Source organism: Alosa pseudoharengus, unplaced genomic scaffold (genome assembly GCF_046254945.1).
Source record: "Alosa pseudoharengus isolate Yale_2024_CS ecotype anadromous, Long Island Sound unplaced genomic scaffold, YU_APseudo_1.1 YU_APseudo_1.1_scf_5, whole genome shotgun sequence".
In the NCBI taxonomy this organism is placed as follows: Eukaryota; Metazoa; Chordata; class Actinopteri; order Clupeiformes; family Clupeidae; genus Alosa; species Alosa pseudoharengus.
In genome coordinates, this window is record NW_027468837.1 from 19795 (window position 1) to 46718 (window position 26924).

The window sequence follows — 26924 nt, forward strand, 5'->3', positions numbered from 1 at the left end:
CAGAGAACCTGAGTGTTTGTAATTGTTTGCGTCCTGTTTCTTGTGTTTTTTTACTGAGGGCAATCATATGAATCATTGATATCCATTGCAACACCCAGAGGAGTAAAAAATAATTTTACAAAATAGGGGAATGCCGCGATCAGCGGACTTTGACCTACGCACGCACGCAGTAGCCGGCAGTCACGAGACTTTAATCATGTATAATGAGCACTGCATTAATCAGCGTCTCCGTAGCACACATGGGAAAGGCAGCGCTGTGCTACATAGCACTTTAAGAATGGCGTCGCCGGTTCGAATCCGGCCTGAAGCACCGTCCGACAGTTTCCGCGGACTCACGTTGTTTTACGCGACGGTGCCCTCTGCTCAGCGTCTTCCCGATCGCCCGCGACATCTTATGAAGCAGAGAACCTGAGTGTTTGTAATTGTTTGCGTCCTGTTTCTTGTGTTTTTTTACTGAGGGCAATCATATGAATCATTGATATCCATTGCAACACCCAGAGGAGTAAAAAATAATTTTACAAAATAGGGGAATGCCGCGATCAGCGGACTTTGACCTACGCACGCACGCAGTAGCCGGCAGTCACGAGACTTTAATCATGTATAATGAGCACTGCATTAATCAGCGTCTCCGTAGCACACATGGGAAAGGCAGCGCTGTGCTACATAGCACTTTAAGAATGGCATCGCCGGTTCGAATCCGGCCTGAAGCACCGTCCGGCAGTTTCCGCGGACTCACGTTGTTTTACGCGACGGTGCCCTCTGCTCAGCGTCTTCCCGATCGCCCGCGACATCTTATGAAGCAGAGTTTGTAACTGTTTGCGTCCTGTTTCTTGTGCTTTTTTACTGAGGGCAATCATATGAATCATTGATATCCATTGCAACACCCAGAGGAGTAAAAAATAATTTTACAAAATAGGGGAATGCCGCGATCAGCGGACTTTGACCTACTCACGCACGCACGCAGTAGCCGGCAGTCCCGAGACTCTAATCATGTATAATGAGCACTGCATTAATCAGCGTCTCCGTAGCACACATGGGAAAGGCAGCGCTGTGCTACATAGCACTTTAAGAATGGCATCGCCGGTTCGAATCTGGCCTGAAGCACCGTCCGGCAGTTTCCGCGGACTCACGTTGTTTTACGCGACGGTGCCCTCTGCTCAGCGTCTTCCCGATCGCCCGCGACATCTTATGAAGTAGAGGACCTGAGTGTTTGTAACTGATTGCGTCCTGTTTCTTGTGTTTTTTTTACTGAGGACAATCATATGAATCATTGATATCCATTGCAACACCCAGAGGAGTAAAAAATAATTTTACAAAATAGGGGAATGCCGCGATCGGCGGACTTTGACCTACACACGCACGCACGCACGCAGTAGCCGGCAGTCACGAGACTTTAATCATGTATAATGAGCACTGCATTAATCAGCGTCTCCGTAGCACACATGGGAAAGGCAGCGCTGTGCTACATAGCACTTTAAGAATGGCATCGCCGGTTCGAATCCGGCCTGAAGCACCCTCCGGCACACTCAAAAAAATGATTTTTGGGTGTAGTAATATATATTAATTCAAAAGTAGTAGTTTTTACATTGTAATATCAACTTTCAGCGAGAACTAGTTAAAAACAGTAATATATACACAGTATATTCAGGTAATTAATTCATTGAGTGGGAAGAGTACATCTTATTAGAGATTTGCTCATACCATTTACATGCTTTATTGTCATAGCACCAACATCTGAAAATATCAAGTAACTTTTATTCTGAAAAGTTCCATTTGAAAACGCGCATGCGTCGTTGGACACAATCAATTCCGCCAAAATCACTCCGAAGACGTTTTGGGCTGTATGGCTGTAACCGCTTTAACGAGAGACTGGAGTCGCCATTTTCGCTGTATTGAGAGTAAAGCTGTAAGTATTGCCTTTCTGTTTTAGATTTGTGATAATATATGGATTTCTATGCATTTTTATAGTTTGAGTCTTGCCTGCTAGACGCAATAATACGTGTTAACGTTAAGGTTTGTAGCTAGCCCACTGTAACGTTCATATTAGCATATTAGTTGTGATGCCATAACGTTAGTGCTAGCCATTTTGGTCTGGACAAGACTGACAACGTTACGTCTGTAAAGAGGTGAGCTGCTATTTATTTGGATAAAAAGTACAATAACGTTTACCACGCTTAACTTAACATTTCTCATCTCAAAATGACGAGTTGTTTTTATATATAGCACCTATTTAACGTTAGGGTTTAAGGTCTACATCTAGTAGAAAAAAAAAAACTTTACAAAACTTTTGGCGGCAATGTTAGCCATGCTTAACTTTGATAAGTTAGCACTAACTTAGGCTAAAGTAAGTCCACATTTTCCTAAAACGCTTAGAATTAAACTGGCTCCTAATGTTGCATTACCGTAACATATGTGACATTTATTTTACTCGACCTAGCAGCTACACCTACAAACTCCCCTTTATAAGGGAGTTCTGCATGAGTGTTGCAGAGTTAGATCAGAACTATCACTGAGTTTTCAGCATTCCAGAACAGAGAATACGTTACTCGTTTTACATAGGCCTATTTGATGTATTTAAACAAACAAACAAACAAACAAAAAAAAAATATATATATATGGCTTGGTGGTTAATGTTTATGCTGTGACAAACACAGAACGCATCATTGCTTTAGTTTAGACTTAAAACGTTGTATTTATGAAGTTAATCTGTATTTTGTGTTATTAATATATTTATTATATATATTTCTCAACAGAAAGAAGTGAGTTGAGGTGTCACTTGTTGGAGGCAGGATTTTCTACAGGATTGGAGTGTGAGTTGAGGGAGTGTGAGTCTCATTCAGGCAAGTAAAAACCTATGCATGATATAATACTGCTGCAGTTAGTATTAGCCATTATTCACTCTTAATATCTTAAATTGTGATTTGCAGGGTGACCTTGCAGTTAGGATGAGGACAGTGGACAGTTGAGGACAGATTAAAGGGTTTCCATGCTGGCATCATCAGGGAGAAACAGTAGGCATCCTTTGTTATGAGATGGTCATGCAAAAAATGTGCTTTCAGTGCCTCAAAACGTTTAGAGCTCATAAAGCACTATAGATTAAAACATTTCCACACTGGTCAAGGTCGGACAATACCCTGCTTATTCTCAGATTGTCCTTGTTCATTTAAAAGTTGGGGGGCCCTTCATACCCATTTGTCTAGAAATCATACTCAAGCAGAACAGTTAGGGCAAACTCATTCATTTTCATGTCTTGTATGCAATTCATATAGTGTTAACACAGAGAGGCAATATTTTGAACACATTGCAGTTCATCTGAGAAAGCACGAAACTGTGCATTGTGTTTTTAAGGATTGTGATTACACTACTAATATTTATTCTACTTTTGCTTCACACAAAAGTAGGAAGCACAATCCTCACAGCCTTGACGATTTTAAACATGCTATATTTCAGACATATTCAAGTCAGGGAACAGAGGATGGTAGTTGGCTGGTAGATGAAAGTGAAGTTACTTCTGATGAAACACTTGTCAGTGAGGGTGAAGATTGTGTTCAAGTCATTGTTGATGAGCTTGGGTCCCTATTACTTAAATTAGACTGCATCTTCAACGTCTCTAATAGGTGTATAGATGAGATTGTAGACGAGCTTCAGTTCATAACCAGTACAGCATCCACACCCATTATCAAAAACATTGTCTGTAGCACATTACAAAATCATAACTGCACCGTTGAAGAATTGGTGATTACAGACTTGGTGAATAACATTTGCCAGTTAAATCCTCTCAGTGCAGCCTTTAGTGAGGAAGGGCCTCTTGGGACAGCATACAAGAGAAATAGTTATTTAAACGAACATTTCTCTATTGTTGAACCGTTGGAGTATATACTTGATGCGAAAGAGGGAAAGACATTCCAATATATACCAATTTTGCAAACCTTGTCACATGCTCTGAAAAATAGTGACATTCAGGAAAAGGTTTTGAAGCATACAAGGCATTGTGGTTCTCCAGGTCAGTATACTAGTTTCCGTGATGGTTCTCACTTCAAAGAAAACACATTTCTCTCTGGAGATGAGTTAAGACTTTCCCTTCTTCTCTACTGTGACGATTTTGAAATATGTAACCCATTAGGAACCTCTCGTAAAAAGCATAAGGTGACAGCTGTCTACTGGGTGTTCGCTGATATTCCATCAGTGTTAAGGTCCACATTACCATCAATTTACTTAGCTGTTTTGTGCAAGGCAAATGATGTTAAGGAATTTGGTTATTCTCAAGTGCTAGAGCCATTATTAAGGGATTTGAGAAGCTTAGAAGATGATGGTATTTTTGTGCACTGTTTAGGAAAAATCATAAAAGGCACTGTATTTTGTGTCATTGCCGATAACCTTGGTGCCCACTCAGTCGGGGGGTTTATTGAAAGTTTTAGTGGGTCATACATTTGTAGATTTTGTGTTGGAGAGCGGTCCCAGTTTCAGGACTTGGAGGTCAGGGTAGGAGCGTTCCCTAGTAGAACAAAACAGCAACATGAGTTGGACATTGAAGCAGCATTGGACAGTAACACCCATAGTCATGGAGTAAAAAAGCATTGTGCAATTACTCAAAGATTAAATCATTTTCATGTGACTACAGGTTACCCACCCGATATACTCCATGACTTACTTGAAGGTATAGTACCTGTAGAATTGGCATTGTGTCTTGGGGTTTTAATAAAGAAAAAATACTTTTCTTTTGAAGAACTCAATAGAATCATCAAACAGTTCCCATACAAGTGGAAAGACCGTACAAATTGTCCCCATGGTATACCACCAACCTTTGCCTCCCGTAAAACCATTGGTGGTAACGCAACTGAGAATTGGTGTTTATTGAGGTTGCTTCCACTTATGCTTGGTACCAAAGTACCAGAAGAGGAACAGGCCTGGCAGTTGTTGATGTCACTGAAAGATGTTGTTGCCTTGGTAATGTCACCTACCCACACAGATGAAAGCATTGGTCACCTCGATAGTCTGATTGCTGAGCATAGACATAGATTTAGCAGTGTTTTTCCACAACAAAAATTGATTCCAAAACACCATTTTTTAGAGCATTATCCTCAGCTCATTAAAGCATTTGGTCCACTAGTGTCCTTATGGACAATGAGGTTTGAAGCTAAGCATAGCTTCTTTAAGAAGATTGTGAGACAGACTAACTGCTTCCGTAACATCTTGAAGTCTATGGCAAAAAAACATCAGTCCATGATTGCATACCATCTCCATAGTTCAAATGTCAAAAAACCTGCTGTGTCTGTGTCAAAGTTGTCCAGAGTGCCATTAGAGGTTGTAAATGACAACATACAAGAATTTCTATTACAGAAATCTCCTGAAGAGACAGCTGTTAATTTGACGAAACAGGCAGAATTTCGGGGCACCAGTTACGGTGTTGGCATGATCCTGGTATATGGCCACACTGGTGGATTGCCCGACTTTGCTGAAATACTGCAAATCATCATTGTTCGTGACAGCTTAGTGTTTGTGGTGAAATTGCAAAGTGCGTGGTACCTTGAGCATTTCAGATGTTTCAAGTTAGAGTCCACAAGCATAGTCAAAGTGATTGAGCACTCACAACTCAATGACACATACCCATTGGCAACTTATTCATTGCAAGGCGATCGAATGGTTTCTCTGAAACACCACATCTGCCTGTAAAACTAGGTAAAGTATAATTTTAAATGGTGTGAATCCATCTTGTTTGCATTACAACTTCATTGGACTTATTTGTGTGTTTATTCCAGATTTTGTATGGTTTTAAAAATGTCCCGAAAGGTTGGGATCCCTTGGTCTAGTACATGCATTAAATATATGATATTGTGGTTAATTGGAATATCTGCTCTTGTCTTATTAAACCATATCTTTTGTTCTTTGTTTTTTCTTGTAGTTCTGCTTGCCCAAGATTATGATGTCTGCCCCAACTCAACTACGTGTGATTATTGAAGAGACTCAAGTTCACAAGTTGACCCTACCAAATGGAGTCCCTAGCACTTTAGATGAACTTTTAGAAGTTGCACAGGGTCATTTTCAACTCCAAGGGAGCTTTACTGTTATGTACATGGACAAAGACTTTGATAACCAATTCTTCACTTTAACATCAACAGATGTGGTTAAGGACAAAGACACAATCAAACTAGTTAGAATGGACGAGTCTGTGATTCTGACATTGACTCCCATCAACGAGTCAGTTGCTTCCTCTCCTCCAGCGTCACTGGATGTGTCTTTGCAGGATGACAATTCTGGAATTAGCTCAGCTGACACCATCATTTTACCACAGTCCCCAGAATGCCGATCAGAACCATGGCCAACTAATTTTCAGATACCCACCTTTTCATACGATGTTGAAATGCTCCTTAATGCAGGAAATAAGGCTTATGAAAGTGATGGTTCATTCCTTCAGAATCCAACCATGAACTCAAGCATACTTGAGAAACTTGCTGACACTGTGTTCTACTACACTGCTTATCCCACTGGCCGTCAAAGACTGGCAGTTGTAGAAGCTCTGTTAAAAAAGCATCCATGCCTAAGGGAGCCTGATACCTCATTTTCAGGCATGTATGGGTGGCAGCAGCGTCTTACATACAAGATGGCTAATTACCGTAGCAAACTGAAAAGGCTTGAAGTACCTTGTCCTGAGCTTGATGTCAACTCATTGAGAAGGAAACTCCCGGGTGAGCGAAATCCTGCAAAAAATTGCAAGAGACCGAAGAAGGCAGAGGTGAACTACCTTCCTCCACATCCAAGTGGAGAAACAAGCGACAGTCTAGAGATGGAAAGACAGGAACTTCTTAATGAGGTAAAGAAGAGTAACAACACCAAGGTGATTCAAGAGAAAATGGCCAAAACATTCTCGATTCGAAGGCTTGAGATTGTGAGTGAAAGTCCAGCTGCTGATGACTTCAGAGAGAGATGGCCTGCTTTGTTTTGTGAAGATGGGGTAGGTGAATCTATACTCTTACAAGTATGACCTGTTCCATTGGGCACTAACAATGTTTCTATAATAAATATAATTCCACCATGAATATCTATAAGGTTTAAATTCTATCCTCATAATTTGAATTTTCATTTAGCACCAGATTATTCATCTCCTTACCTGATATTGTATTTGTGATTTATGTCAATGCAGATCAAGGAGGAATTCAGGAGAATAACCACAATGTCCCTGGAGCAGAGCTTCATGTACAAACTTGACCACTACACACCAAAACTTATTACCCTGATGAAGGCCAAGGGAGGTGTTTTGGGGACCACGCTGAGTCCGTTCTTGTACAGACTAAGTCAGGTGTGCTTGCTCACTTTTTCAAGATAGACCTTCAGTTTTTCTGACTCTCTTTCTCACACACACACACACACACACACACATATTCGTAAGCATATACAGCACAAATTCTCACACTCAGTAGCTTCAACACTCAGTAGCTTCAACACTCTGTGGCTCACATGACTCCTCCACATGTACACTAAATTGCCAAAAGTATTGGGTCACCTGCCTTGATTTGCATATGAACTTAAGTGACATCCCATTCTTAATCCATAGGGTTTTATATGACGTCGGTCCACCCTTTGCATCTATAACAGCTTCAACTCTTATGGGAAGGCTTCCCACAAGGTTTAGGAGTGTGTTTATGGGATTTTTTGACCATTCTTCCAGAAGTGCATTTGTCAGGTCACACACTGATGTTGGATGAGGAGACTGGCTCTCAGTCTCCGCTTTAATTCCTCCCAAAGGTGTTCTCCTGGGTTGAGGTCAGGACTCTGTGCAGGCCAGTCAAGTTCAGCCACACCAAACTCTGTCATCCATGTCTTTATGGACCTTGCTTTGTGCACTGGTGCACGGTCATGTTGGAACATGAAGGGGCCATTCCCAAACTGTTTCCAAAGTTGGGAGTATGGAATTGTCCAAAATCTCTTGGTTAATGTTGAAGCATTCAGAGTTCCTTTCACTGGAACTAAGGGGCCAAGGCCAGCTCGGGATGGCCACTTCATGTTCCAACATGACTGTGCACCAGTGCACAAAACAAGGTCCATAAATACATGGATGACAGAGTTTGGTGTGGATGAACTTGACTGGCCTGCACAGAGTCCTGACCTCAACCCAGGAGAACACCTTTGGGAGGAATTAGAGCGCAGACTGAGAGACTGTCTCCTCGTCCAACATCAGTGTGTGACCTCACAAATGCGCTTCTGGAAGAATGGTCAAAAATTCCTAAACACACTCCTAAACCTTGTGGAGCCTTTCCAGAAGAGTTGAAGCTGTTACAGCTGCAAAGAGTGGACTGACGTCATATTAAACCCTATGGATTAAGAATGGGATGTCACTTAAGTTCATATGCGCATCAAGGCAGGTGACCCAATACTTTTGGCAATTTAGTGTATGCTCTTGTGTTTTCCTGAGACAGTTCATTGTTTATGAATAAGGCTTCAATATTGACACTATATTAAACTGTTAACAGAACCAAAGCATTGAGGAGAAACGTGACACTGTTATCCGCAGCCTCATTGTGTACCTTGGTGAGAAAGTGGAGGACCTTTTTGAAGATTGCCAGGTAAAGTATGATTACAGCTCACAATCAACTTAATGATTTACTTTCTGGAAATGACGTCATTATGAATGAGGAAATTCTGATTTGTCTTTTTTCTTGTAAATTGTATGCAGGAGGACTGCCGCAGTGATGCCAGGCAACATGTCCTCAAAATCCTGGTGGTTCATGGTGCAGAGGATCCAGCTGATGTGGCCATCGTTGTTGAAGGAAAGGAGATGATCGAAGGATGTGGATGCACCGCAAAAGCGTGCGCATTGCTTATGGGACTCATTTATGCCCTCAACCTTGCATATCCGCCAGCACTTCGATACACTTTTGAAGTTTTCCAAAAACTTTTCTTGGATTTGGATGGCATTAAGCTGTCCCCAAAAATACAAGCTTTAAAGTTGAAATTGCTGGCTTAAATGTTTTCACCAGATCACCATCTCAACCAGTTGTTGGAAGTTTTTGTCAAATGCTTTTGACTTCCCGTTAAGTTGTGTTGTGTTGTGTGTTGTGTTTAATGTTGTGTGTTTGTCTTTGAGAACAAGTTGACACAACCACATCTTTGCAATATTTGCCGACAAATTGAGTGTTTTATCTTTGATATGTTGTAATACTTGGAGACAAAAACATTGGGTAGGAGTGGCATTGATTGTTAATTTTACTAATGGTAAAACATACTGTCCTTTTAGGATTCTGGTTGTGTTAGCTCTGTTGCTGTAAAACTTCACCTCCTGTTGTTTTTTTTTTTCCTTGTGATATTCTCATTTATATTTTATGCCTTAAACATGGGTTAAATATTTTTACAGGCAGTATGTATGGTCACCAGTGATATTTTAGTTATTTAAAAAAAATGGTGAAGAAAAGCAGTCATTTGAATGAGCATTCAACAGTGTTTTACTTTTTCAATGCAGCAAAAACATATTAGTGGTACATGCAGTGTTGAGTTTCAGTGATGACTGCCCCTGACATTTTTTGTTGCCCCCCGCCCCAACGTTAAGTTCATATAATGTGTGAACATTGTGAGCATGGCTGTTCTTAGAAAATAAACAGTTAATTGCATTACATTTTAATTGTGTGGTATGTGGTAAAAGTATATTAACTGCATAAGGTTAAGATTTATCAAAAGAAAATAAGTAACATTGCAGAATTATAGTGAGTAAAACAACTTAATACAACTAGGTAATTAAAATTTTCAAACAGAAAAAATATAGTAAAATCTACTTATTCACTTCATAACAGTAAATATTACAGACATGTAAGATTTACTTAATATTTTGATAACTGATATTCCTGTATGAAAATAATTAAATAACATTTACATAATATCATCACAAATGTTAAGGTTAGTAGTAAGTACATTGTACTTGATACTGGTAAGTAAGTTATACTTGATATTACAGCATTAAAATTTACTTAGGAAGTTTGAGTGCAAATACTTACAAGGATTTTATTAAGTAAATTCTACAAGTCATTTCTTTGAGTGCAGTTTCCGCGGACTCACGTCGTTTTACGCGACGGTGCCCTCTGCTCAGCGTCTTCCCGATCTGATCGCCCGCGACATCTTATGAAGCAGAGAACCTGAGTGTTTGTAACTGTTTGCGTCCTGTTTCTTGTGTTTTTTTACTGAGGGCAATCATATGAATCATTGATATCCATTGCAACACCCAGAGGAGTAAAAAATAATTTTACAAAATAGGGGAATGCCGCGATTGGCGGACTTTGACCTACACACGCACGCACGCACGCAGTAGCCGGCAGTCACGAGACTTTAATCATGTATAATGAGCACTGCATTAATCAGCGTCTCCGTAGCACACATGGGAAAGGCAGCGCTGTGCTACATAGCACTTTAAGAATGGCATCGCAGGTTCGAATCCGGCCTGAAGCACCGTCCGGCAGTTTCCGCGGACTCACGTCGTTTTACGCGACGGTGCCCTCTGCTCAGCGTCTTCCCGATCGCCCGCGACATCTTATGAAGCAGAGAACCTGAGTGTTTGTAACTGTTTGCGTCCTGTTTCTTGTGTTTTTTTACTGAGGGCAATCATATGAATCATTGATATCCATTGCAACACCCAGAGGAGTAAAAAATAATTTTACAAAATAGGGGAATGCCGCGATCAGCGGACTTTGACCTACGCACGCACGCACGCAGTAGCCGGCAGTCACGAGACTCTAATCATGTATAATGAGCACTGCATTAATCGGTGTCTCCGTAGCACACATGGGAAAGGCATCGCTGTGCTACATAGCACTTTAAGAATGTCATCGCAGGTTCGAATCCAGCCTGAAGCACCGTCAGGCTGTTTCCGCGGTCTCACGATGTTTTACGCGACGGTGCCCTCTGCTCAGCGTCTTCCTGATCGTCTGCGACATCTTATGAAGCAGAGTTTGTAACTGTTTGCGTCCTGTTTCTTGTGCTTTTTTACTGAGGGCAATCATATGAATCATTGATATCCATTGCAACACCCAGAGGAGTAAAAAATTATTTTACAAAATAGGGGAATGCCGCGATCAGCGGACTTTGACCTACGCACGCACGCACGCAGTAGCCGGCAGTCACGAGACTTTAATCATGTATAATGAGCACTGCATTAATCAGCGTCTCCGTAGCACACATGGGAAAGGCAGCGCTGTGCTACATAGCACTTTAAGAATGGCATCGCCGGTTCGAATCCGGCCTGAAGCACCGTCCGACAGTTTCCGCGGACTCACGTTGTTTTACGCGACGGTGCCCTCTGCTCAGCGTCTTCCCGATCGCCCGCGACATCTTATGAAGCAGAGAACCTGAGTGTTTGTAATTGTTTGCGTCCTGTTTCTTGTGTTTTTTTACTGAGGGCAATCATATGAATCATTGATATCCATTGCAACACCCAGAGGAGTAAAAAATAATTTTACAAAATAGGGGAATGCCGCGATCAGCGGACTTTGACCTACGCACGCAGGCAGTAGCCGGCAGTCACGAGACTTTAATCATGTATAATGAGCACTGCATTAATCAGCGTCTCCGTAGCACACATGGGAAAGGCAGCGCTGTGCTACATAGCACTTTAAGAATGGCATCGCCGGTTCGAATCCGGCCTGAAGCACCCTCCGGCAGTTTCCGCGGACTCACGTCGTTTTACGCGACGGTGCCCTCTGCTCAGCGTCTTCCCGATCTGATCGCCCGCGACATCTTATGAAGCAGAGAACCTGAGTGTTTGTAACTGTTTGCGTCCTGTTTCTTGTGTTTTTTTACTGAGGGCAATCATATGAATCATTGATATCCATTGCAACACCCAGAGGAGTAAAAAATAATTTTACAAAATAGGGGAATGCCGCGATCAGCGGACTTTGACCTACGCACGCACGCAGTAGCCGGCAGTCACGAGACTTTAATCATGTATAATGAGCACTGCATTAATCAGCGTCTCCGTAGCACACATGGGAAAGGCAGCGCTGTGCTACATAGCACTTTAAGAATGGCATTGCCGGTTCGAATCCGGCCTGAAGCACCGTCCGGCAGTTTCCGCGGACTCACGTTGTTTTACGCGACGGTGCCCTCTGCTCAGCGTCTTCCCGATCGCCCGCGACATCTTATGAAGCAGAGAACCTGAGTGTTTGTAATTGTTTGCGTCCTGTTTCTTGTGTTTTTTTACTGAGGGCAATCATATGAATCATTGATATCCATTGCAACACCCAGAGGAGTAAAAAATAATTTTACAAAATAGGGGAATGCCGCGATCAGCGGACTTTGACCTACGCACGCACGCAGTAGCCGGCAGTCACGAGACTTTAATCATGTATAATGAGCACTGCATTAATCAGCGTCTCCGTAGCACACATGGGAAAGGCAGCGCTGTGCTACATAGCACTTTAAGAATGGCATCGCCGGTTCGAATCCGGCCTGAAGCACCGTCCGGCAGTTTCCGCGGACTCACGTTGTTTTACGCGACGGTGCCCTCTGCTCAGCGTCTTCCCGATCGCCCGCGACATCTTATGAAGCAGAGAACCTGAGTGTTTGTAATTGTTTGCGTCCTGTTTCTTGTGTTTTTTTACTGAGGGCAATCATATGAATCATTGATATCCATTGCAACACCCAGAGGAGTAAAAAATAATTTTACAAAATAGGGGAATGCCGCGATCAGCGGACTTTGACCTACGCACGCACGCAGTAGCCGGCAGTCACGAGACTTTAATCATGTATAATGAGCACTGCATTAATCAGCGTCTCCGTAGCACACATGGGAAAGGCAGCGCTGTGCTACATAGCACTTTAAGAATGGCATCGCCGGTTCGAATCTGGCCTGAAGCACCGTCCGGCAGTTTCCGCGGACTCACGTTGTTTTACGCGACGGTGCCCTCTGCTCAGCGTCTTCCCGATCGCCCGCGACATCTTATGAAGCAGAGAACCTGAGTGTTTGTAATTGTTTGCGTCCTGTTTCTTGTGTTTTTTTACTGAGGGCAATCATATGAATCATTGATATCCATTGCAACACCCAGAGGAGTAAAAAATAATTTTACAAAATAGGGGAATGCCGCGATCAGCGGACTTTGACCTACGCACGCACGCAGTAGCCGGCAGTCACGAGACTTTAATCATGTATAATGAGCACTGCATTAATCAGCGTCTCCGTAGCACACATGGGAAAGGCAGCGCTGTGCTACATAGCACTTTAAGAATGGCATCGCCGGTTCGAATCCGGCCTGAAGCACCGTCCGGCAGTTTCCGCGGACTCACGTTGTTTTACGCGACGGTGCCCTCTGCTCAGCGTCTTCCCGATCGCCCGCGACATCTTATGAAGCAGAGAACCTGAGTGTTTGTAATTGTTTGCGTCCTGTTTCTTGTGTTTTTTTACTGAGGGCAATCATATGAATCATTGATATCCATTGCAACACCCAGAGGAGTAAAAAATAATTTTACAAAATAGGGGAATGCCGCGATCAGCGGACTTTGACCTACGCACGCACGCAGTAGCCGGCAGTCACGAGACTTTAATCATGTATAATGAGCACTGCATTAATCATCGTCTCCGTAGCACACATGGGAAAGGCAGCGCTGTGCTACATAGCACTTTAAGAATGGCATCGCCGGTTCGAATCCGGCCTGAAGCACCGTCCGGCAGTTTCCGCGGACTCACGTTGTTTTACGCGACGGTGCCCTCTGCTCAGCGTCTTCCCGATCGCCCGCGACATCTTATGAAGCAGAGAACCTGAGTGTTTGTAATTGTTTGCGTCCTGTTTCTTGTGTTTTTTTACTGAGGGCAATCATATGAATCATTGATATCCATTGCAACACCCAGAGGAGTAAAAAATAATTTTACAAAATAGGGGAATGCCGCGATCAGCGGACTTTGACCTACGCACGCACGCAGTAGCCGGCAGTCACGAGACTTTAATCATGTATAATGAGCACTGCATTAATCAGCGTCTCCGTAGCACACATGGGAAAGGCAGCGCTGTGCTACATAGCACTTTAAGAATGGCATCGCCGGTTCGAATCCGGCCTGAAGCACCGTCCGGCAGTTTCCGCGGACTCACGTTGTTTTACGCGATGGTGCCCTCTGCTCAGCGTCTTCCCGATCGCCCGCGACATCTTATGAAGCAGAGAACCTGAGTGTTTGTAATTGTTTGCGTCCTGTTTCTTGTGTTTTTTTACTGAGGGCAATCATATGAATCATTGATATCCATTGCAACACCCAGAGGAGTAAAAAATAATTTTACAAAATAGGGGAATGCCGCGATCAGCGGACTTTGACCTACGCACGCACGCAGTAGCCGGCAGTCACGAGACTTTAATCATGTATAATGAGCACTGCATTAATCAGCGTCTCCGTAGCACACATGGGAAAGGCAGCGCTGTGCTACATAGCACTTTAAGAATGGCATCGCCGGTTCGAATCCGGCCTGAAGCACCGTCCGACAGTTTCCGCGGACTCACGTTGTTTTACGCGACGGTGCCCTCTGCTCAGCGTCTTCCCGATCGCCCGCGACATCTTATGAAGCAGAGAACCTGAGTGTTTGTAATTGTTTGCGTCCTGTTTCTTGTGTTTTTTTACTGAGGGCAATCATATGAATCATTGATATCCATTGCAACACCCAGAGGAGTAAAAAATAATTTTACAAAATAGGGGAATGCCGCGATCAGCGGACTTTGACCTACGCACGCACGCAGTAGCCGGCAGTCACGAGACTTTAATCATGTATAATGAGCACTGCATTAATCAGCGTCTCCGTAGCACACATGGGAAAGGCAGCGCTGTGCTACATAGCACTTTAAGAATGGCATCGCCGGTTCGAATCTGGCCTGAAGCACCGTCCGGCAGTTTCCGCGGACTCACGTTGTTTTACGCGACGGTGCCCTCTGCTCAGCGTCTTCCCGATCGCCCGCGACATCTTATGAAGCAGAGAACCTGAGTGTTTGTAATTGTTTGCGTCCTGTTTCTTGTGTTTTTTTACTGAGGGCAATCATATGAATCATTGATATCCATTGCAACACCCAGAGGAGTAAAAAATAATTTTACAAAATAGGGGAATGCCGCGATCAGCGGACTTTGACCTACGCACGCACGCAGTAGCCGGCAGTCACGAGACTTTAATCATGTATAATGAGCACTGCATTAATCAGCGTCTCCGTAGCACACATGGGAAAGGCAGCGCTGTGCTACATAGCACTTTAAGAATGGCATCGCCGGTTCGAATCCGGCCTGAAGCACCGTCCGGCAGTTTCCGCGGACTCACGTTGTTTTACGCGACGGTGCCCTCTGCTCAGCGTCTTCCCGATCGCCCGCGACATCTTATGAAGCAGAGAACCTGAGTGTTTGTAATTGTTTGCGTCCTGTTTCTTGTGTTTTTTTACTGAGGGCAATCATATGAATCATTGATATCCATTGCAACACCCAGAGGAGTAAAAAATAATTTTACAAAATAGGGGAATGCCGCGATCAGCGGACTTTGACCTACGCACGCACGCAGTAGCCGGCAGTCACGAGACTTTAATCATGTATAATGAGCACTGCATTAATCAGCGTCTCCGTAGCACACATGGGAAAGGCAGCGCTGTGCTACATAGCACTTTAAGAATGGCATCGCCGGTTCGAATCCGGCCTGAAGCACCGTCCGGCAGTTTCCGCGGACTCACGTTGTTTTACGCGACGGTGCCCTCTGCTCAGCGTCTTCCCGATCGCCCGCGACATCTTATGAAGCAGAGAACCTGAGTGTTTGTAATTGTTTGCGTCCTGTTTCTTGTGTTTTTTTACTGAGGGCAATCATATGAATCATTGATATCCATTGCAACACCCAGAGGAGTAAAAAATAATTTTACAAAATAGGGGAATGCCGCGATCAGCGGACTTTGACCTACGCACGCACGCAGTAGCCGGCAGTCACGAGACTTTAATCATGTATAATGAGCACTGCATTAATCAGCGTCTCCGTAGCACACATGGGAAAGGCAGCGCTGTGCTACATAGCACTTTAAGAATGGCATCGCCGGTTCGAATCCGGCCTGAAGCACCGTCCGGCAGTTTCCGCGGACTCACGTTGTTTTACGCGACGGTGCCCTCTGCTCAGCGTCTTCCCGATCGCCCGCGACATCTTATGAAGCAGAGAACCTGAGTGTTTGTAATTGTTTGCGTCCTGTTTCTTGTGTTTTTTTACTGAGGGCAATCATATGAATCATTGATATCCATTGCAACACCCAGAGGAGTAAAAAATAATTTTACAAAATAGGGGAATGCCGCGATCAGCGGACTTTGACCTACGCACGCACGCAGTAGCCGGCAGTCACGAGACTTTAATCATGTATAATGAGCACTGCATTAATCAGCGTCTCCGTAGCACACATGGGAAAGGCAGCGCTGTGCTACATAGCACTTTAAGAATGGCATCGCCGGTTCGAATCCGGCCTGAAGCACCGTCCGGCAGTTTCCGCGGACTCACGTTGTTTTACGCGACGGTGCCCTCTGCTCAGCGTCTTCCCGATCGCCCGCGACATCTTATGAAGCAGAGTTTGTAACTGTTTGCGTCCTGTTTCTTGTGCTTTTTTACTGAGGGCAATCATATGAATCATTGATATCCATTGCAACACCCAGAGGAGTAAAAAATTATTTTACAAAATAGGGGAATGCCGCGATCAGCGGACTTTGACCTACGCACGCACGCACGCAGTAGCCGGCAGTCACGAGACTTTAATCATGTATAATGAGCACTGCATTAATCACCGTCTCCGTAGCACACATGGGAAAGGCAGCGCTGTGCTACATAGCACTTTAAGAATGGCATCGCCGGTTCGAATCCGGCCTGAAGCACCGTCCGACAGTTTCCGCGGACTCATGTTGTTTTACGCGAAGGTGCCCTCTGCTCAGCGTCTTCCCGATCGCCCGCGACATCTTATGAAGCAGAGAACCTGAGTGTTTGTAATTGTTTGCGTCCTGTTTCTTGTGTTTTTTTACTGAGGGCAATCATATGAATCATTGATATCCATTGCAACACCCAGAGGAGTAAAAAATAATTTTACAAAATAGGGGAATGCCGCGATCAGCGGACTTTGACCTACGCACGCACGCAGTAGCCGGCAGTCACGAGACTTTAATCATGTATAATGAGCACTGCATTAATCAGCGTCTCCGTAGCACACATGGGAAAGGCAGCGCTGTGCTACATAGCACTTTAAGAATGGCGTCGCCGGTTCGAATCCGGCCTGAAGCACCGTCCGACAGTTTCCGCGGACTCACGTTGTTTTACGCGACGGTGCCCTCTGCTCAGCGTCTTCCCGATCGCCCGCGACATCTTATGAAGCAGAGAACCTGAGTGTTTGTAATTGTTTGCGTCCTGTTTCTTGTGTTTTTTTACTGAGGGCAATCATATGAATCATTGATATCCATTGCAACACCCAGAGGAGTAAAAAATAATTTTACAAAATAGGGGAATGCCGCGATCAGCGGACTTTGACCTACGCACGCACGCAGTAGCCGGCAGTCACGAGACTTTAATCATGTATAATGAGCACTGCATTAATCAGCGTCTCCGTAGCACACATGGGAAAGGCAGCGCTGTGCTACATAGCACTTTAAGAATGGCATCGCCGGTTCGAATCCGGCCTGAAGCACCGTCCGGCAGTTTCCGCGGACTCACGTTGTTTTACGCGACGGTGCCCTCTGCTCAGCGTCTTCCCGATCGCCCGCGACATCTTATGAAGCAGAGTTTGTAACTGTTTGCGTCCTGTTTCTTGTGCTTTTTTACTGAGGGCAATCATATGAATCATTGATATCCATTGCAACACCCAGAGGAGTAAAAAATAATTTTACAAAATAGGGGAATGCCGCGATCAGCGGACTTTGACCTACTCACGCACGCACGCAGTAGCCGGCAGTCCCGAGACTCTAATCATGTATAATGAGCACTGCATTAATCAGCGTCTCCGTAGCACACATGGGAAAGGCAGCGCTGTGCTACATAGCACTTTAAGAATGGCATCGCCGGTTCGAATCTGGCCTGAAGCACCGTCCGGCAGTTTCCGCGGACTCACGTTGTTTTACGCGACGGTGCCCTCTGCTCAGCGTCTTCCCGATCGCCCGCGACATCTTATGAAGTAGAGGACCTGAGTGTTTGTAACTGATTGCGTCCTGTTTCTTGTGTTTTTTTTACTGAGGACAATCATATGAATCATTGATATCCATTGCAACACCCAGAGGAGTAAAAAATAATTTTACAAAATAGGGGAATGCCGCGATCGGCGGACTTTGACCTACACACGCACGCACGCACGCAGTAGCCGGCAGTCACGAGACTTTAATCATGTATAATGAGCACTGCATTAATCAGCGTCTCCGTAGCACACATGGGAAAGGCAGCGCTGTGCTACATAGCACTTTAAGAATGGCATCGCCGGTTCGAATCCGGCCTGAAGCACCCTCCGGCACACTCAAAAAAATGATTTTTGGGTGTAGTAATATATATTAATTCAAAAGTAGTAGTTTTTACATTGTAATATCAACTTTCAGCGAGAACTAGTTAAAAACAGTAATATATACACAGTATATTCAGGTAATTAATTCATTGAGTGGGAAGAGTACATCTTATTAGAGATTTGCTCATACCATTTACATGCTTTATTGTCATAGCACCAACATCTGAAAATATCAAGTAACTTTTATTCTGAAAAGTTCCATTTGAAAACGCGCATGCGTCGTTGGACACAATCAATTCCGCCAAAATCACTCCGAAGACGTTTTGGGCTGTATGGCTGTAACCGCTTTAACGAGAGACTGGAGTCGCCATTTTCGCTGTATTGAGAGTAAAGCTGTAAGTATTGCCTTTCTGTTTTAGATTTGTGATAATATATGGATTTCTATGCATTTTTATAGTTTGAGTCTTGCCTGCTAGACGCAATAATACGTGTTAACGTTAAGGTTTGTAGCTAGCCCACTGTAACGTTCATATTAGCATATTAGTTGTGATGCCATAACGTTAGTGCTAGCCATTTTGGTCTGGACAAGACTGACAACGTTACGTCTGTAAAGAGGTGAGCTGCTATTTATTTGGATAAAAAGTACAATAACGTTTACCACGCTTAACTTAACATTTCTCATCTCAAAATGACGAGTTGTTTTTATATATAGCACCTATTTAACGTTAGGGTTTAAGGTCTACATCTAGTAGAAAAAAAAAAACTTTACAAAACTTTTGGCGGCAATGTTAGCCATGCTTAACTTTGATAAGTTAGCACTAACTTAGGCTAAAGTAAGTCCACATTTTCCTAAAACGCTTAGAATTAAACTGGCTCCTAATGTTGCATTACCGTAACATATGTGACATTTATTTTACTCGACCTAGCAGCTACACCTACAAACTCCCCTTTATAAGGGAGTTCTGCATGAGTGTTGCAGAGTTAGATCAGAACTATCACTGAGTTTTCAGCATTCCAGAACAGAGAATACGTTACTCGTTTTACATAGGCCTATTTGATGTATTTAAACAAACAAACAAACAAACAAAAAAAAAATATATATATATGGCTTGGTGGTTAATGTTTATGCTGTGACAAACACAGAACGCATCATTGCTTTAGTTTAGACTTAAAACGTTGTATTTATGAAGTTAATCTGTATTTTGTGTTATTAATATATTTATTATATATATTTCTCAACAGAAAGAAGTGAGTTGAGGTGTCACTTGTTGGAGGCAGGATTTTCTACAGGATTGGAGTGTGAGTTGAGGGAGTGTGAGTCTCATTCAGGCAAGTAAAAACCTATGCATGATATAATACTGCTGCAGTTAGTATTAGCCATTATTCACTCTTAATATCTTAAATTGTGATTTGCAGGGTGACCTTGCAGTTAGGATGAGGACAGTGGACAGTTGAGGACAGATTAAAGGGTTTCCATGCTGGCATCATCAGGGAGAAACAGTAGGCATCCTTTGTTATGAGATGGTCATGCAAAAAATGTGCTTTCAGTGCCTCAAAACGTTTAGAGCTCATAAAGCACTATAGATTAAAACATTTCCACACTGGTCAAGGTCGGACAATACCCTGCTTATTCTCAGATTGTCCTTGTTCATTTAAAAGTTGGGGGGCCCTTCATACCCATTTGTCTAGAAATCATACTCAAGCAGAACAGTTAGGGCAAACTCATTCATTTTCATGTCTTGTATGCAATTCATATAGTGTTAACACAGAGAGGCAATATTTTGAACACATTGCAGTTCATCTGAGAAAGCACGAAACTGTGCATTGTGTTTTTAAGGATTGTGATTACACTACTAATATTTATTCTACTTTTGCTTCACACAAAAGTAGGAAGCACAATCCTCACAGCCTTGACGATTTTAAACATGCTATATTTCAGACATATTCAAGTCAGGGAACAGAGGATGGTAGTTGGCTGGTAGATGAAAGTGAAGTTACTTCTGATGAAACACTTGTCAGTGAGGGTGAAGATTGTGTTCAAGTCATTGTTGATGAGCTTGGGTCCCTATTACTTAAATTAGACTGCATCTTCAACGTCTCTAATAGGTGTATAGATGAGATTGTAGACGAGCTTCAGTTCATAACCAGTACAGCATCCACACCCATTATCAAAAACATTGTCTGTAGCACATTACAAAATCATAACTGCACCGTTGAAGAATTGGTGATTACAGACTTGGTGAATAACATTTGCCAGTTAAATCCTCTCAGTGCAGCCTTTAGTGAGGAAGGGCCTCTTGGGACAGCATACAAGAGAAATAGTTATTTAAACGAACATTTCTCTATTGTTGAACCGTTGGAGTATATACTTGATGCGAAAGAGGGAAAGACATTCCAATATATACCAATTTTGCAAACCTTGTCACATGCTCTGAAAAATAGTGACATTCAGGAAAAGGTTTTGAAGCATACAAGGCATTGTGGTTCTCCAGGTCAGTATACTAGTTTCCGTGATGGTTCTCACTTCAAAGAAAACACATTTCTCTCTGGAGATGAGTTAAGACTTTCCCTTCTTCTCTACTGTGACGATTTTGAAATATGTAACCCATTAGGAACCTCTCGTAAAAAGCATAAGGTGACAGCTGTCTACTGGGTGTTCGCTGATATTCCATCAGTGTTAAGGTCCACATTACCATCAATTTACTTAGCTGTTTTGTGCAAGGCAAATGATGTTAAGGAATTTGGTTATTCTCAAGTGCTAGAGCCATTATTAAGGGATTTGAGAAGCTTAGAAGATGATGGTATTTTTGTGCACTGTTTAGGAAAAATCATAAAAGGCACTGTATTTTGTGTCATTGCCGATAACCTTGGTGCCCACTCAGTCGGGGGGTTTATTGAAAGTTTTAGTGGGTCATACATTTGTAGATTTTGTGTTGGAGAGCGGTCCCAGTTTCAGGACTTGGAGGTCAGGGTAGGAGCGTTCCCTAGTAGAACAAAACAGCAACATGAGTTGGACATTGAAGCAGCATTGGACAGTAACACCCATAGTCATGGAGTAAAAAAGCATTGTGCAATTACTCAAAGATTAAATCATTTTCATGTGACTACAGGTTACCCACCCGATATACTCCATGACTTACTTGAAGGTATAGTACCTGTAGAATTGGCATTGTGTCTTGGGGTTTTAATAAAGAAAAAATACTTTTCTTTTGAAGAACTCAATAGAATCATCAAACAGTTCCCATACAAGTGGAAAGACCGTACAAATTGTCCCCATGGTATACCACCAACCTTTGCCTCCCGTAAAACCATTGGTGGTAACGCAACTGAGAATTGGTGTTTATTGAGGTTGCTTCCACTTATGCTTGGTACCAAAGTACCAGAAGAGGAACAGGCCTGGCAGTTGTTGATGTCACTGAAAGATGTTGTTGCCTTGGTAATGTCACCTACCCACACAGATGAAAGCATTGGTCACCTCGATAGTCTGATTGCTGAGCATAGACATAGATTTAGCAGTGTTTTTCCACAACAAAAATTGATTCCAAAACACCATTTTTTAGAGCATTATCCTCAGCTCATTAAAGCATTTGGTCCACTAGTGTCCTTATGGACAATGAGGTTTGAAGCTAAGCATAGCTTCTTTAAGAAGATTGTGAGACAGACTAACTGCTTCCGTAACATCTTGAAGTCTATGGCAAAAAAACATCAGTCCATGATTGCATACCATCTCCATAGTTCAAATGTCAAAAAACCTGCTGTGTCTGTGTCAAAGTTGTCCAGAGTGCCATTAGAGGTTGTAAATGACAACATACAAGAATTTCTATTACAGAAATCTCCTGAAGAGACAGCTGTTAATTTGACGAAACAGGCAGAATTTCGGGGCACCAGTTACGGTGTTGGCATGATCCTGGTATATGGCCACACTGGTGGATTGCCCGACTTTGCTGAAATACTGCAAATCATCATTGTTCGTGACAGCTTAGTGTTTGTGGTGAAATTGCAAAGTGCGTGGTACCTTGAGCATTTCAGATGTTTCAAGTTAGAGTCCACAAGCATAGTCAAAGTGATTGAGCACTCACAACTCAATGACACATACCCATTGGCAACTTATTCATTGCAAGGCGATCGAATGGTTTCTCTGAAACACCACATCTGCCTGTAAAACTAGGTAAAGTATAATTTTAAATGGTGTGAATCCATCTTGTTTGCATTACAACTTCATTGGACTTATTTGTGTGTTTATTCCAGATTTTGTATGGTTTTAAAAATGTCCCGAAAGGTTGGGATCCCTTGGTCTAGTACATGCATTAAATATATGATATTGTGGTTAATTGGAATATCTGCTCTTGTCTTATTAAACCATATCTTTTGTTCTTTGTTTTTTCTTGTAGTTCTGCTTGCCCAAGATTATGATGTCTGCCCCAACTCAACTACGTGTGATTATTGAAGAGACTCAAGTTCACAAGTTGACCCTACCAAATGGAGTCCCTAGCACTTTAGATGAACTTTTAGAAGTTGCACAGGGTCATTTTCAACTCCAAGGGAGCTTTACTGTTATGTACATGGACAAAGACTTTGATAACCAATTCTTCACTTTAACATCAACAGATGTGGTTAAGGACAAAGACACAATCAAACTAGTTAGAATGGACGAGTCTGTGATTCTGACATTGACTCCCATCAACGAGTCAGTTGCTTCCTCTCCTCCAGCGTCACTGGATGTGTCTTTGCAGGATGACAATTCTGGAATTAGCTCAGCTGACACCATCATTTTACCACAGTCCCCAGAATGCCGATCAGAACCATGGCCAACTAATTTTCAGATACCCACCTTTTCATACGATGTTGAAATGCTCCTTAATGCAGGAAATAAGGCTTATGAAAGTGATGGTTCATTCCTTCAGAATCCAACCATGAACTCAAGCATACTTGAGAAACTTGCTGACACTGTGTTCTACTACACTGCTTATCCCACTGGCCGTCAAAGACTGGCAGTTGTAGAAGCTCTGTTAAAAAAGCATCCATGCCTAAGGGAGCCTGATACCTCATTTTCAGGCATGTATGGGTGGCAGCAGCGTCTTACATACAAGATGGCTAATTACCGTAGCAAACTGAAAAGGCTTGAAGTACCTTGTCCTGAGCTTGATGTCAACTCATTGAGAAGGAAACTCCCGGGTGAGCGAAATCCTGCAAAAAATTGCAAGAGACCGAAGAAGGCAGAGGTGAACTACCTTCCTCCACATCCAAGTGGAGAAACAAGCGACAGTCTAGAGATGGAAAGACAGGAACTTCTTAATGAGGTAAAGAAGAGTAACAACACCAAGGTGATTCAAGAGAAAATGGCCAAAACATTCTCGATTCGAAGGCTTGAGATTGTGAGTGAAAGTCCAGCTGCTGATGACTTCAGAGAGAGATGGCCTGCTTTGTTTTGTGAAGATGGGGTAGGTGAATCTATACTCTTACAAGTATGACCTGTTCCATTGGGCACTAACAATGTTTCTATAATAAATATAATTCCACCATGAATATCTATAAGGTTTAAATTCTATCCTCATAATTTGAATTTTCATTTAGCACCAGATTATTCATCTCCTTACCTGATATTGTATTTGTGATTTATGTCAATGCAGATCAAGGAGGAATTCAGGAGAATAACCACAATGTCCCTGGAGCAGAGCTTCATGTACAAACTTGACCACTACACACCAAAACTTATTACCCTGATGAAGGCCAAGGGAGGTGTTTTGGGGACCACGCTGAGTCCGTTCTTGTACAGACTAAGTCAGGTGTGCTTGCTCACTTTTTCAAGATAGACCTTCAGTTTTTCTGACTCTCTTTCTCACACACACACACACACACACACACATATTCGTAAGCATATACAGCACAAATTCTCACACTCAGTAGCTTCAACACTCAGTAGCTTCAACACTCTGTGGCTCACATGACTCCTCCACATGTACACTAAATTGCCAAAAGTATTGGGTCACCTGCCTTGATTTGCATATGAACTTAAGTGACATCCCATTCTTAATCCATAGGGTTTTATATGACGTCGGTCCACCCTTTGCATCTATAACAGCTTCAACTCTTATGGGAAGGCTTCCCACAAGGTTTAGGAGTGTGTTTATGGGATTTTTTGACCATTCTTCCAGAAGTGCATTTGTCAGGTCACACACTGATGTTGGATGAGGAGACTGGCTCTCAGTCTCCGCTTTAATTCCTCCCAAAGGTGTTCTCCTGGGTTGAGGTCAGGACTCTGTGCAGGCCAGTCAAGTTCAGCCACACCAAACTCTGTCATCCATGTCTTTATGGACCTTGCTTTGTGCACTGGTGCACGGTCATGTTGGAACATGAAGGGGCCATTCCCAAACTGTTTCCAAAGTTGGGAGTATGGAATTGTCCAAAATCTCTTGGTTAATGTTGAAGCATTCAGAGTTCCTTTCACTGGAACTAAGGGGCCAAGGCCAGCTCGGGATGGCCACTTCATGTTCCAACATGACTGTGCACCAGTGCACAAAACAAGGTCCATAAATACATGGATGACAGAGTTTGGTGTGGATGAACTTGACTGGCCTGCACAGAGTCCTGACCTCAACCCAGGAGAACACCTTTGGGAGGAATTAGAGCGCAGACTGAGAGACTGTCTCCTCGTCCAACATCAGTGTGTGACCTCACAAATGCGCTTCTGGAAGAATGGTCAAAAATTCCTAAACACACTCCTAAACCTTGTGGAGCCTTTCCAGAAGAGTTGAAGCTGTTACAGCTGCAAAGAGTGGACTGACGTCATATTAAACCCTATGGATTAAGAATGGGATGTCACTTAAGTTCATATGCGCATCAAGGCAGGTGACCCAATACTTTTGGCAATTTAGTGTATGCTCTTGTGTTTTCCTGAGACAGTTCATTGTTTATGAATAAGGCTTCAATATTGACACTATATTAAACTGTTAACAGAACCAAAGCATTGAGGAGAAACGTGACACTGTTATCCGCAGCCTCATTGTGTACCTTGGTGAGAAAGTGGAGGACCTTTTTGAAGATTGCCAGGTAAAGTATGATTACAGCTCACAATCAACTTAATGATTTACTTTCTGGAAATGACGTCATTATGAATGAGGAAATTCTGATTTGTCTTTTTTCTTGTAAATTGTATGCAGGAGGACTGCCGCAGTGATGCCAGGCAACATGTCCTCAAAATCCTGGTGGTTCATGGTGCAGAGGATCCAGCTGATGTGGCCATCGTTGTTGAAGGAAAGGAGATGATCGAAGGATGTGGATGCACCGCAAAAGCGTGCGCATTGCTTATGGGACTCATTTATGCCCTCAACCTTGCATATCCGCCAGCACTTCGATACACTTTTGAAGTTTTCCAAAAACTTTTCTTGGATTTGGATGGCATTAAGCTGTCCCCAAAAATACAAGCTTTAAAGTTGAAATTGCTGGCTTAAATGTTTTCACCAGATCACCATCTCAACCAGTTGTTGGAAGTTTTTGTCAAATGCTTTTGACTTCCCGTTAAGTTGTGTTGTGTTGTGTGTTGTGTTTAATGTTGTGTGTTTGTCTTTGAGAACAAGTTGACACAACCACATCTTTGCAATATTTGCCGACAAATTGAGTGTTTTATCTTTGATATGTTGTAATACTTGGAGACAAAAACATTGGGTAGGAGTGGCATTGATTGTTAATTTTACTAATGGTAAAACATACTGTCCTTTTAGGATTCTGGTTGTGTTAGCTCTGTTGCTGTAAAACTTCACCTCCTGTTGTTTTTTTTTTTCCTTGTGATATTCTCATTTATATTTTATGCCTTAAACATGGGTTAAATATTTTTACAGGCAGTATGTATGGTCACCAGTGATATTTTAGTTATTTAAAAAAAATGGTGAAGAAAAGCAGTCATTTGAATGAGCATTCAACAGTGTTTTACTTTTTCAATGCAGCAAAAACATATTAGTGGTACATGCAGTGTTGAGTTTCAGTGATGACTGCCCCTGACATTTTTTGTTGCCCCCCGCCCCAACGTTAAGTTCATATAATGTGTGAACATTGTGAGCATGGCTGTTCTTAGAAAATAAACAGTTAATTGCATTACATTTTAATTGTGTGGTATGTGGTAAAAGTATATTAACTGCATAAGGTTAAGATTTATCAAAAGAAAATAAGTAACATTGCAGAATTATAGTGAGTAAAACAACTTAATACAACTAGGTAATTAAAATTTTCAAACAGAAAAAATATAGTAAAATCTACTTATTCACTTCATAACAGTAAATATTACAGACATGTAAGATTTACTTAATATTTTGATAACTGATATTCCTGTATGAAAATAATTAAATAACATTTACATAATATCATCACAAATGTTAAGGTTAGTAGTAAGTACATTGTACTTGATACTGGTAAGTAAGTTATACTTGATATTACAGCATTAAAATTTACTTAGGAAGTTTGAGTGCAAATACTTACAAGGATTTTATTAAGTAAATTCT

General features: G+C 42.4%; 2 protein-coding genes across 2 annotated transcripts; both read left to right on the plus strand.

Moving 5' to 3' along the window:
• Positions 1–5583: 5583 nt before the first annotated feature.
• Positions 5584–9322, plus strand: LOC143104353 (uncharacterized). The gene is made up of 5 exons (XM_076268384.1): positions 5584–5679; positions 5903–6952; positions 7142–7297; positions 8469–8561; positions 8672–9322. Exons 2-5 carry the CDS (start codon positions 5921–5923, stop codon positions 8960–8962), a joined length of 1572 nt encoding a protein of 523 aa, XP_076124499.1. The 5' UTR covers positions 5584–5679; positions 5903–5920; the 3' UTR covers positions 8963–9322.
• Positions 9323–22501: 13179 nt separating this feature from the next.
• Positions 22502–26240, plus strand: LOC143104350 (uncharacterized). Its single transcript, XM_076268380.1, has 5 exons — positions 22502–22597; positions 22821–23870; positions 24060–24215; positions 25387–25479; positions 25590–26240. Exons 2-5 carry the CDS (start codon positions 22839–22841, stop codon positions 25878–25880), a joined length of 1572 nt encoding a protein of 523 aa, XP_076124495.1. The 5' UTR covers positions 22502–22597; positions 22821–22838; the 3' UTR covers positions 25881–26240.
• The last annotated feature ends 684 nt before the right edge of the window (positions 26241–26924 follow it).

What these genes read in the sequence shown, in the direction of transcription:
- LOC143104353 (XM_076268384.1), top strand. Translation starts at nt 5,921, where the DNA reads ATGATGTCTGCCCCAACTCAACTACGTGTGATTATTGAAGAGACTCAA. An exon ending in TCTTGTACAGACTAAGTCAG is followed by an intron (nt 7,298 to 8,468) that starts GTGTGCTTGCTC and finishes AACTGTTAACAG; the next exon opens with AACCAAAGCATTGAGGAGAA. An exon ending in ACCTTTTTGAAGATTGCCAG is followed by an intron (nt 8,562 to 8,671) that starts GTAAAGTATGAT and finishes AATTGTATGCAG; the next exon opens with GAGGACTGCCGCAGTGATGC.
- LOC143104350 (XM_076268380.1), top strand. Translation starts at nt 22,839, where the DNA reads ATGATGTCTGCCCCAACTCAACTACGTGTGATTATTGAAGAGACTCAA. An exon ending in CTTTGTTTTGTGAAGATGGG is followed by an intron (nt 23,871 to 24,059) that starts GTAGGTGAATCT and finishes ATGTCAATGCAG; the next exon opens with ATCAAGGAGGAATTCAGGAG. An exon ending in ACCTTTTTGAAGATTGCCAG is followed by an intron (nt 25,480 to 25,589) that starts GTAAAGTATGAT and finishes AATTGTATGCAG; the next exon opens with GAGGACTGCCGCAGTGATGC.